The following is a 12,468-nucleotide window of genomic DNA, read 5'->3' as shown; positions in this document are numbered from 1 at the left end:
TTACAAGTCTAGTTTTGCCTTGTAACTTCATTTGCACATTTCTTTTCGGATAAAAATTCATTTGTATCCCATACGTTTCACATCTTTAAAAGTGATAACGATTGATCCGAAAACTTTTCTTTTATCGAGCGATTCTAATTCAGCTCTTATTGCTCCTTTCCATTGAGCTCAATCATGTCCATTTTGTATATTCAATGACAGATTTTAGTTCCAGATCATCATCTTTATTCATGATGTCATTGTAACATTATATGAAAATATCTCATAGAGATTTTAGTTTCATTTCGGTTCCATAATATTGCATAATTTATCGCAATTTTAGTATTTACATTTATCAATATCCTCTGCAGAAGAAATATTGATTTGTGGTTCTTCTTGAACACTTTCTTTTACCTCATTATCAGCTGATTTTCTTTTTCGAGGATTTTTATCTTCGGAACCAATTGATCTTCCACGTTTGATGCGTGGCAAAGACTCAACAGTGACATTATTGCCAGCTTTTGGAATTTCAATTCGAGCTGGAGCATTTATCGCTGGTATATATGATTTAGTCACTTTTTTATATCTGTAAATGCATAAAGTAATTAATTTGCAAGTTCTTGCATATGCATTATTTTTGAACTTTCGTTTCACATTCTTTTGTGCGAGTTCAATATACCTTAATTGATGTTCACATCATGAAGCATCATTTTATTTTTTATTTTTATTTCTCCCCCTAATCTAGGGAACAATGTTTTATTAAAATGACAATCAGCAAAACGTGCTGTAAAAACATCACCCATCATGGGTTCAATATATCTTATGATTGAAGATGTTTTATATCCAAAATATATTATCATCTTTCTTTGAAGAACCATTTTATTGTGTTGTGGTGATACAATTGAAACATACACTGCACAACCAATGTTTTAAGGTAGAAAATATTTGGCTCTTGGCCAAAATCAAGTATTAAGTGAAAATATTTACGACTTCCACATGGTATAATGCGAATTAATGTCGCAGCATGTAAATTTACATGTCCACATATAAATATTGAGAGATTTGTACTCATTATCAATTGTCTAGTTATTAGCTGTAAGCGTTTATCTATTGATTCAGCTAAACCAATTTTGTGTATGCACATGAGCAACTGGATGTTCAACAACAATCCCTGTAGATATATAATGATCATTAAATGCTTGAGATGTTAACTCACCAGCATTATCAAATCTCATCCTTTTAATGGTGTAATCAGAATAATGTGTTCTCAATTTAATAATTTGTGCAAGAAACTTTGCAAATGCCATATTACGGCTTGATAACATACAAATATGAGACCATCCGCTAGATGCGTCTATTAGAACCATGAAATATCAAAATGGTTCACATGATGGATGAATTGGTTCATATATCTTACCTTGAATTCTTTCAAGAAACATTTGTGATTCTTTTTCACAATATACTTTTCATTAATCACCATATGTGCTTTCCATTAATCACCATATGTGTTTTTTTTTTTTTTTATAAATCACCATATGTGTTTTTTATTTATCATATATCTTTTTCACCATATTCGCTTTTAATCATATGCGCTGTGTTTTTCACCATATGCGCTTTTAATCATATGCGATTTTCATCATATGCGTTGTGCTTTTCATCATATTCGCTTTTCATCATATGCGCTTATCATATGCGATGCGCTTTTTATCATATGCGCTTTTTTATGTGAATAGTAAATTAATTAATTTCGTTTTACTATTCATATGAATTAATTTAGATTTACTATTTTGTTAATTGAGTAATATATATATACATCATATACTTGTGACTCCGAAGGCTCAAATGAATTTGACCATATAGTTATACGTTGTACCTTGCACATTAATTTTCAGTAGAAGCTTTAGATGCATATTATTTTCAGTAGAAGCTTTAGATGCACTTTTTTTTTTAATCACCAAATACCACAAACACTTTGTTTGCGTTTGTTCATAGTCATCAATGAAAACCATTTTCTTTAATTTTATTTTATACAATAAAATTAACGCATCATTATTCTTTTCAAAAACAATAATCTATTGTTATTGTTCACTTGTGCCATGTTTAACAACAAAAGTCAACAACCTCTGTCTTGTTTGTTGTGGCAACCAAAAACAACCTTTGCTTTTGTTACCGAGAATCCAAGACCAAAAAAAAAATTAATTTTTAATTAATCTTTTATCAAAACCATAAATGATTTTATTGATCTACGTTGATATGGCCATAAAGAATTGACGGCTGACCTACTTTTGTAAGTGTATTTCGGCTATCATCCCGAAAACGCACAACGACCTTTTTTTTTTTTTTTATGAACTATTTGTTTCATATCTAGCTTAGGCAATTATTGTGAACATTTGGTCCCTATAAGAGCATTTATTTTTTAGACTTTTAGTTGATTTGTACTTGTCACAATTAGGGATAGCACCCGCGGGTCGTGGATGCGGATCCATTGGATCCATCACCCGTACCCGTGGATTTTTTTTAAGAGACATCCAATTGAACCCTTGTTCGTTGAAACAATTTGACTATATTTTTACTCCCCATTATTAAACGGGCCATTTTGATGCACACTCTTAAAAAAATAATTTGTTTTTTAAGTTTTATTATTCAACCTCCTTTTTTCAACGGTCACGTTTTTAACAAAACATTTGACAAGTTTGGAAAAAAGTTTTTTATTGATTATCATCAAAAGTTTTCTATTGTCACTCTACTGGATGGAATTATGGCATACAACCAAAATTGCAACCCAACACTACATAAGAACAAAAAGGTTGTTTTTAATTAACATATGTATATGTGTTAAACTCGGAATAATAATAACTTATTTTAGAAAATTAACATAAGACATGTTGAAACATTTTTGTCACATTTAGCTCATCAAGTCTAATACTTATCATTGATAGATTTTATCACGTCTAGGAGATGTTTACTTTTTTCTTGTATTAAGTCCTACTTTCATTTACCTTTGTTTGGAAAAAAAGTTTTTTTTTTACTTTGCTTTCCCCGTTTCTGTAAAACTCATTTAAACACTTTCTTTATTTTTTTTTTTTAAAAAAAACTTCCTTTTTTTTACGTTACCTGTAAATTATAAATATATAAAAAAAACTTTTTGTTTAAATTTTTTTTCTAGTTTTTAAAAGGCCACTTGACCAATTTTTTAATTCTTTCACAACACCTGATATCGTGATCGTGACCTTTCACCAAAGCAAGAGATATTCTTGATAAACTAAACACGGACTCGTGTTTGAAATTGTCGGCCACAAAAAAATTCATTTGATAAAAGTATATATTTTTTTTAGTTATAGAAGGAGACCACTTCATTTTCAATACTTCATTTTTGACAAAAAACTATTCCATTTTACCATCCCTTTTTTTTCTTACTTTAACTTTTAAGATATACTTTTAATAAAAATACAAACTACTTTTTGTATTTTAACTTTTAAAATTTACTTTTAATAAAAGTACAAACTACTTTTTCTTATTTTAACTTTTAAGATTTACTTTTAATAAAAATACAAACTATTTTTTTATTTTAACTTTTAAAATTATAAATTTAAGAATAAACATTAGTATGCATGAAATAAATAATGATTAATTGCATAAGTAATCATAAATGTTAGATAACATATAAAGACCCCGTCGTATTCGTATTGATCGGAATTAATCTCGACCCATGGTACCGTGTTGTCAAATGACGTGTTGCGTACATAAAGTACCGTGTTGTCAAATGACGTGTTGCGTACAATCATGAGGTCTTATTAACATAAATATAAATGTTAGTGAAGTTAATAAGAGTTAGATTACAGAAAATATAATTCAGGTGGTATAACCGACCATATATAACTTAAATAACATAAATATAAATGTTAGTGAAGTTAGTAAAAGTTAGATTACAGAAATATAATTCAGGTGGTATAACCGACCATATATAACTTAAATAACATAAATATAAATGTTAGTGAAGTTAGTAAAAGTTAGATTACAGAAATATAATTCAGGTGGTATAACCGACCATATATAACTTAAATAACATAAATATAAATGTTAGTAGTCCAAAATTTGATATATTCGAGTCTGAAAATTATTAATAATTTCATACCTTGATTAGTGATTCGTGATCGTTTGAGATATCTTTTAATTACACTAAGCTTTTCGTGCTGATAACGTGTTATAATTCAGTAGGCTTATAACTACCTTTAATGGTTATAAGAACAAAGAGAGAAAAAGAGAGAAGAAGGAGAGAAGAAATATTGATATTGATATTTCAAGAGAAATGGTGCACCTTAAATGGTTACCATACATGTCTATTTATAGTATAAAATATTACTATGCAAGAAATATAATAATAATAAAATTAACATCCAATCTAGATATTTTATAACACAATCTAGATATTTTATAATATATATATATATATATATATATATATATATATATATATATATATATATATATATATATATATATATCTGCAAATGTCTGGATCAACCTCCAACTTCTCAATATCTACAATAGAGCATCATAGACCATAACCTCCATTCTTCTGCTACACTTGGGCGTATTAACTTTCAAAAAGTGACAAAACATGCACAACTTCTAAAATAAACCACAAATAATAATTTGACAATAACAATAACCAAAATAACCTTAAACAACGTAACATTTTGTCACTATCTCACAGTATGTTAATTTTATCTATTAATTTTTAGTTACTTTAGAAGATAGTAATCACCCATTCATGATTAATTTTAGATGTGTCAATCAACGTTGAAAAAGAAGTGAGACGGGGCCGAAACGTTAGCGACCTCAAAACGTCGCAACAGAAAAAACGGGGTCGAAACGGATGTTGACTAACGTTGACTTATATATATATAATATAAAAATATATATATTTATATATATATATATATATATATATATATATATATATATATATATATATATATATATATATATATATAAAGTTTTTTTCCCGTCTTTGACCGTTTTTTTCCGTCTTTGACCGTTTTTTAGCGTTGTTGACCGTTTTTTAAGCGTTGACCGTCTTTTTTGCCGTTTCAAGGCCCGTTGCAACGATAGTAAGGCAAATCCGTTGCGGCGTCCGTTTCGGCGCCCGTTTCGGTCGTCTTTTACAACACTGGTGTCAATGCACTTCAAATATTGTCTCGACTCTCATCATATATCATATGAAAGCGAGAAATATGGTTCAAAACTTATTCAATTCATTTAAAAAAAATGAAAACAATACTCCAACTGCTCGTCAAATGCACTTCAAATCTTTTTTTTCTCTACCTATATGTCACTCTATCTTTGTTAGGTAGTGCCTTATAATAATAACTAATGAATCGCACGAGTGTTAAAAACGAAAGAGAAAAAAGTTGTTGCTAGACAAGACAAAATGTTGTTAAATACAGTTGTGCAATTACATGGGAAGATGAATGAGTAGTAAATAATTAATAAATAAAGTGGTAAGCGTTTAATCTCATGTACAACATACAAGCTCATAATTTTTAGCACTCTAAGATCAATTGATGATAAAAGGATAAACTTATTGATGATAAAAGGATAAACTTATATGCATACACTTTTTTTTTCTTTTCAATGTGAGATACTTAACCGATTAACTCCAACACCACCGCATGTGAAATGCCTAAGACCATGCAATAACCAATTGATTTAAGCATATTCTATATTAGAGCGTGTAGCCTACACATCATCTTCTTCATGACGATCACGTTCAAAACTACACAGCTAAAAAGCTTTTCCAAATTAGAACAATTGTGACAAACGTACCTATCACATACCTGATCACTTCACTATAATAATTCAATCATACGTATATAAAAGCCAGCAAGGTTGTTTGACTTTCACAAAAACAATATCCATGAGATGATGGGTCATTCATTCATAAGAGGCGGTAACACATTTACATGTACAATACTAAAACGTACTAAACATAGCCAAAAAAACCCATCTACCAACCTCCATGATCACAACGGAGTAAAATGAGTTGAAGCACCTTTTTTTCAAACATGTAGCAGCAGAAACGACATTTACATCTAAGCTTTAAGTATCCTTGGAGGAATCATGGCTTTGGGTGGATTTGGAATTAAGTCATCTGGGCCAAGATTGTCTATTGGCGGTCTTTATTTATGATGATCAGTCACATCTTGGTACGCCATCGTTAGTGCCAGTGCCTACACATCAATGCGATTTAAAAAAAAAAAAAAAACAAATCTCATGACATATTTTGATGATTTTTCTAGCATGGAACAACTAATACTAATTAACTACTTACTTTGGAGTTTGGTTAGCGAGGTAGCAATTTTGACCCACTTTCAAATACAAATTACAAGTTTCGAACACATTAGATACATACCAAATTAAATTCCAGATTAAGTGACAAAGAAACATCAATTTTACTTATTGAATTAAGAACTGTACAGAAGAAACAGATCATTAAGTGGAAAGTAAACAGACCTAAGTTATCAAATTAGGTAGGTTGCACGCGTTGAACCGTCCAAAATTCATCAGACATGTACCCAAAATGCTTAAAACCCTATAATAGCTTTATAAATAAGTTCGAGTTATTATCGTCTAAAGTTCAAATACACGACATAATTTGTTTACAGACCCACTTGACAAGTCCCAACAACTGCCACCAAGTTGACCCGTTACCCAAAAGTTACTTATTCAAGATTATATTCTTAAAATTAAACAATGAGATATAGCAAAATTTATGACTTACAATGTGATCATGATCTGGTGGAGCATAAATACCGGTTGTTACTGTGGTCCTCCTTCTAGTTTCATTTGTGGGTGGATCTGAAATTTTTTCGAAACCAACGGGAACAACCATAACCGGCATACCAACTAAATTCCCGACACAAACTTTTTCCCAATCTGTTACATTTCCCACAAACGCATCCACTGTAAAACTCTCCCTTACTTCCTTTATTAACTTTCCACGTGCTCTTTGTGACTGTACGTAATCGACAGCTGGCACAACACGTGCTCGGCGAAGCTCTGTGGGCCATTGATCTTGAGCCTCAAACTCATCATCTTTCCCGGATCGTTGCCACGTGTCGAAGTGGGCAAGCATATCGACGTCCATTGTGAAATTTAAGATCCCTTGAGCGGATTCAACACTATACTTGAACTCGAATGGTACCATATTAACACCCTTTGATTTAAGCACTTCAACAACCTGCAAATATGACATCATCAAAACCATCTGAAAATTAATATTAATACAATAATAATAATTGGCATACCTCCATCTCGGCATCCTTGAGATATCCAACTGTAAGCTTTGTGATGTCTACCGAAAACGGGTCGTCAAGATGGATCTTTCTAGAAGAAAAGTCATCTGGATCTTTGCCCCGAATGATGTCCAGGACAATCGCACAATCAACAGCACTTCTACATAAAGGACCGAGTTTATCCTTCCAAAGAAAAAAGATATTGTTAACAAATAAATATAGAGGTGTACATCTAGACCCATGTAGTTAAAATGGTTCATACAAAATGGAAACAAGTCATTTTCAAACGCATAAAACCTCCCAAACTATTTCAGAAGATTTTATTTCACTACCTCATTCGTTAGCTGGTCAATTTTCAAATAAAACTTTCCTAATTTATTTCATAAATCTTTTTCATGAACACGTCAATTATTAATTTATATTCCAAATGACACACAATCACTATTTCAAAACAGAAACAAGTTATTTTCTGATGGATAAAACCTCCCAAACTAATTCAAAAGATTTTATTTTATTTCACTAACTCATTCTTTAGTAGGTCTATTTTCAAATAAATTAAAAATTAAAAAAAAAAAGAAAAAAAAAGAAAAAATAAAAATTGAACTTGCGGGCATAGCTCAACGGTTAAGCCCATGTACTTTGTGTCATGGGATAGGGAGAGGTCATGGGTTCGATCCCTGGGTTCGATCCCTGGGTTCGATCCTTAGAGATGACATGATTTTCTTTAAAAGAATTGAACACCAATAATGGTGGTATAATATTGACCCTATAGGGAGGTTTTACCGGATTCGTTCACGGACCTCTACTCAGGAACACTGCCCGCATGGATGTGTTCCCGGGGTTTCCGCCCGAACGTGTGTGATACGTGCAAATGATGAGGGTCGTTGAAATAAATGATCTACTGATGCCAAAAAAATCGCCGTTAAAAAAAATAAATTAAAAATTCTAAATTATTTCATAATTTTTTTTCATGAACACGTTAATGACTAACTTATATTCCTAAATGTAACCAGGTCGGGCTAACCCATCTATTCTAACTGAACCCGTTTGATAGTTACCGACCCGCCCATGTCGCCACATAACACAGAAAAATGCAATAAACAAAATTGAATAAGAGGCGAAACGTTACCAGGCTCTCAGACAAGCTCAACACACCGGTTCTACCAACCGCACCAAAAGTTGGCCGCAATGCAGTCACACCGCACCTAGCAGCAGGGTAAGTTATTGAGCCAGCTGTCTCAGAGCCAATTGCAAAAGGAACCAGACCAGCTGAGGTGCAGGCAGCGGGACCCGCTGATGAACCAGTAGTGTACTCCTCAATGTTCCATGGGTTTCTGGTTCGACCACCGAACCATATATCATCGTACGCCAATGACCCTGTAACTAGTTTCCCAAGAAGAACTGCCCCAGCAGACTTCAACCTGAATTTAAAAAGATATCCAACTCACCACATTGGGTCACATGCAACAATTGTTAACTCAACCATGGTTAAGAGTCTCGTGTTCATACCTCTTGTAAACCCAAGCCTCAATATCAAGAACTTGATTCTTAAAAGTGGTTGAACCCCAGGTAGTTTTGTATTCAGGAACCGCAATGATATCTTTTAGCCCATACGGTATCCCATGAAGTGGACCTATCATTAGAAAAGATTAACTATTAATGTAGTTATTATTTTTAGGATTTTTTAAAAAGAGGGTTGGACTTGGCATTAACAAGCATAAATGTATTGTACACTCGAATAACTATCATTATAAAAGTCAATATAAACTGCTTAGTACAACAACTTAATGCCCCTTAACAACAGTCCTTGGGGTCTTCTTTAAAAAAAAATTCATGTTTTTATAATCATAATTAACACAATAACTATATTAGAGAAAGAGGTAGCCATCTAAACCAACCGGACTTGACCCATTTAGACCTATACAGAAAAAAGACCAGACCACCCATTTTGCAAACGATTATAGCATTAACTAGTAAAATACCCAAGTCAACGCCTTGTGCGAGTAGTTGATCGGCGTCTTTTGCCTGCTTGTAAGCAAGATCTTCGGTAATGGTGATCACTGCTTCCAAGGCCGGATTATACCTACGTGATCAACAAAGGGACACCTTTACATTATAAGAAAAAAGAGAAAACCAATTCTTTCACGTTGTGAGTCGGAAGCTACATGTATTCGGAAATTACCTTTTTACCCTCTTCAGAAAAACACCAACAAGTTCCTCCGACGAAATTTGTTTTGTTCTAATAAGATGTCCAAGTTCAAGAATCTAAAATGCCACATTAATAGAAAAACCATAAATGAGAAGTAAGCTTAGCATTAAATCGAGGGACGGTTAAATTTACGTTAGTCACAACCGACTTACAGACATGAAGGCGATATCTTCATCAGTTTCGGGTCTCGTAACACCAGAAACTGAAGGATATTTGAACCTCTTTATATTATCATCATGTGTTTCTTCTTGTTTCCACTCGGAATTGAAAACTAACGAAGGATGATCATGTAAACCCCCGTTGGTGGTAGCGACTAATTTCCTATTAGCTTTAATTATAGGGATATTGAGTTCTTTTGCACCCTTCTCAGTCTCCAGCATCTAAATTTGCAAAACTAGGTAAGTAGTTATTGTAATGTAATTTAATGACAACATTAACTGTTAATAAGTCAATAAAGACACACACAAAATAAACTGTTTGCAGGACACCCAACCCGAGCCATCCAACTTCAACACATACGCCATACTATAATTGATCCCTTTCGACCCATATCTGTATATATTCTAAACACAACCTAATAGCCATAAAAAATAAGGTGACAAGTTTACAAAAGAATCACCTTAGTGTCATTGAAAAAATCAGCATCCAACATACTAAAACCACGTTTAAGGCCCGAAGCATCATCACCCTTTTTGGAGGGCATGTCATGATGGGCAGAAAACTCAGGTCTCGCACTGTCCTGATCAAAATATTGTCACATTTAGCGGAAATGTACAAAACTTTTATATAATACAAAATCTACAGGCAGTCAGCATTTTAACAGCCAATCAGATGTGTTTATTACCTGGATAAAATGGTCCTAGAAAGACTTGGAACATTCTGTAACAACATTTTTCCCATTTTATTACATATACTCACCTGCTACTTTGCAAATGTTAGAGGAGAAACTTACTCTTCTTATTTGAACCAAAATAAATGTGATAGATAAATTATGTATATATATGTATGTATGTATGTATGTATGTATAAGAAAAAAATGTACAACATTTATAGTCATTTTCTTAAGATTTACACTAAACCATTAACAATGACTGTAGTATTATAAGAATATATTAAACCAGTAACATGTAATGTATAAAAACTTGCACTCAGATTATGATTAACTCAACGCCCCTAATCTATTCTAATCTAAATCTAAAATATGGATTAAAATACTGTATATCCAAGCTTGATAATGGCAGCTTAAACACATACATATTAAAAAGGTGTAAATATTATGACTACGTACAATCAGTCTGTAACAACTGAAACTGCAATTCATCAAGAACACTTTGGTTGACTAATTAAGTCAACGCGTTGACTTAAAACTGAATTTCACTTTTAACATCTACAAATACCAGATTCAAAATCAAAAAACTATAAACTATATCTAAATAATCAAAAAGCAAAAAAAATCAGAGAGAGTACCATGTTATGCTATTTGAAGAGATTTGATGGTGTTCTGGAATTGGGGAACTTGTGGAATGCAAAAACAGGGTAGAGTGAAATAGAGTGATTAACAGCGAAAGACACCTTACACGTGTCCTCGCGTGAGGCTTCAGAGGATACATGACGGTAATGTTTGCCTGTCACGTGGCTGTTGACTGGATTATACACGAATCCGGCGTGTGAGTGGGCGTCGGTCCGGTGTTTTTAATCGGGTTTGATTTTTTCTACGACTTAAGTCGTCGTTAACCTCGTTTTAAATTTCTAAATTTTCACTTTAGTGTCTTACCTATTTAAATTTTGGTGTTGATCCCTACGCAATTTTTTTTTAATTTCATACTCAATCAAATCAATGTTTTGAACCATTTTAACCTTTCTCCCTTTAAAATAGTTAAATGGTTGTGTATTTTAAAATGGTTAAATGGTTATGTATGGTTAATAGATGTTGTTGCTTCATTTCCTTATTGTAAGTAACATATTTTACTTGCCAAGATTTAAAAATTCAATTTATCAAAACTTAATCAAAAAGAGAAGTATCGTTAATAATGTTTGATAAGCAGCTTTTAGGAGCTTTTAAGAGCTTTTAACTTTTAGCGTTTAAGAAAAAACTCCTATCTAATTAAAAAGCGTGGTTTGGTAAATAAGGCTTAAAACTTTTAGTAAGATTTAAAAGCTCTTACATGAAACGCTTGTGTCAGTAGCGTTTAGAATCAAGAGATGCTTTTTGGAGTTCATATTACTTAATATTATTTAATTATTTATTATATTTATCTATATCGTCCGTAAAATAATGGTTATCCAATATAGTGATGGTTATCCCACACAAGATAGATATATTCAATTGACTCCCCTTTTCAATCCTATTAAATATTAATATTTATGATTAAAAATAATAATAATAAATATTAAATGTTAAATTCAATTAATTAGAGAACATGTACATCCATATTTATAATGTTTGTTAAATTTATATATTTTGTAACTTGTTACATTATTATTGAAGGCTAGGACGTGTTAACAAATAAATAAAGGTTTTTCGTCATGTCCATTTTGGTCATTTTATCTTTTTTTCCGACAGCTTCAGCTACTTTGTCAAACATTTAAATATATCTAAAAAGCTTCAACTACTAGCTATCAGCTAACAGCTATCCGCTTCCAGCTAATAGCTATCAGCTTTCAGCTAACAGCTCCAGCTACCAGCTAATTTTGACAAACATACCCTAATTGTATCATGTGCCATACATGTGAGTGTATTTTTCGTCGCTTTATTATTCTCCTTTATTTTTTTTCCTCTTTCTTTCATTAATTTTACCCATTTCATCAATTCTTAACATTCGAACTTATTTATCAATTTCATAACACATTCTCATCCAACTTAAATCTTTTCATACCAAAATCTCTATATCACACCACAAAATATTAAACTCTCTACATTATTCTCAAAAATATGAACTTTTACCGTATTTGACAAATTACTACTCTCCAAATCAATTTCAA

The 12,468-nt window shown here is 32.0% G+C and overlaps 1 protein-coding gene across 2 annotated transcripts; it reads right to left on the bottom strand.

The window, feature by feature from the left end:
- Positions 1-5,827: 5,827 nt before the first annotated feature.
- On the bottom strand, positions 5,828-11,221 carry LOC139857108 (uncharacterized). 2 transcript variants are annotated; one of them, XR_011762342.1, is made up of 11 exons: positions 10,954-11,221; positions 10,106-10,220; positions 9,639-9,866; positions 9,460-9,542; positions 9,260-9,360; positions 8,787-8,910; positions 8,407-8,698; positions 7,290-7,460; positions 6,764-7,222; positions 6,496-6,583; positions 5,828-6,212 (listed from the first exon to the last, which is right to left on the bottom strand). XR_011762342.1 is itself a non-coding variant. In XM_071845832.1 (10 exons), exons 1-10 carry the CDS (start codon positions 11,094-11,096, stop codon positions 6,162-6,164), a joined length of 1,767 nt encoding a protein of 588 aa, XP_071701933.1. In that variant the 5' UTR covers positions 11,097-11,221; the 3' UTR covers positions 5,828-6,161. The 2 variants fall into 2 exon arrangements, 1 of the variants encoding a protein (XP_071701933.1); XM_071845832.1 differs by lacking the exon at positions 6,496-6,583.
- Positions 11,222-12,468: the final 1,247 nt, after the last annotated feature.

The sequence above is a fragment of the Rutidosis leptorrhynchoides genome, chromosome 7 (assembly GCF_046630445.1).
Source record: "Rutidosis leptorrhynchoides isolate AG116_Rl617_1_P2 chromosome 7, CSIRO_AGI_Rlap_v1, whole genome shotgun sequence".
In the NCBI taxonomy this organism is placed as follows: domain Eukaryota; kingdom Viridiplantae; phylum Streptophyta; class Magnoliopsida; order Asterales; family Asteraceae; genus Rutidosis; species Rutidosis leptorrhynchoides.
The sequence above is the reverse complement of the archived record's forward strand: the minus strand, read 5'-3'. Positions and strand labels throughout refer to the sequence as shown.

Coding starts and splice junctions, on each gene's coding strand:
- LOC139857108 (XM_071845832.1), bottom strand. CDS start 11,096: ATGTATCCTCTGAAGCCTCACGCGAGGACACGTGTAAGGTGTCTTTCG. Junction 9,867..10,105: donor ATTTTTTCAATGACACTAAG/GTGATTCTTTTG, acceptor TTGCAAATTTAG/ATGCTGGAGACTGAGAAGGG. Junction 9,361..9,459: donor TTTCTGAAGAGGGTAAAAAG/GTAATTTCCGAA, acceptor TTGATCACGTAG/GTATAATCCGGCCTTGGAAG.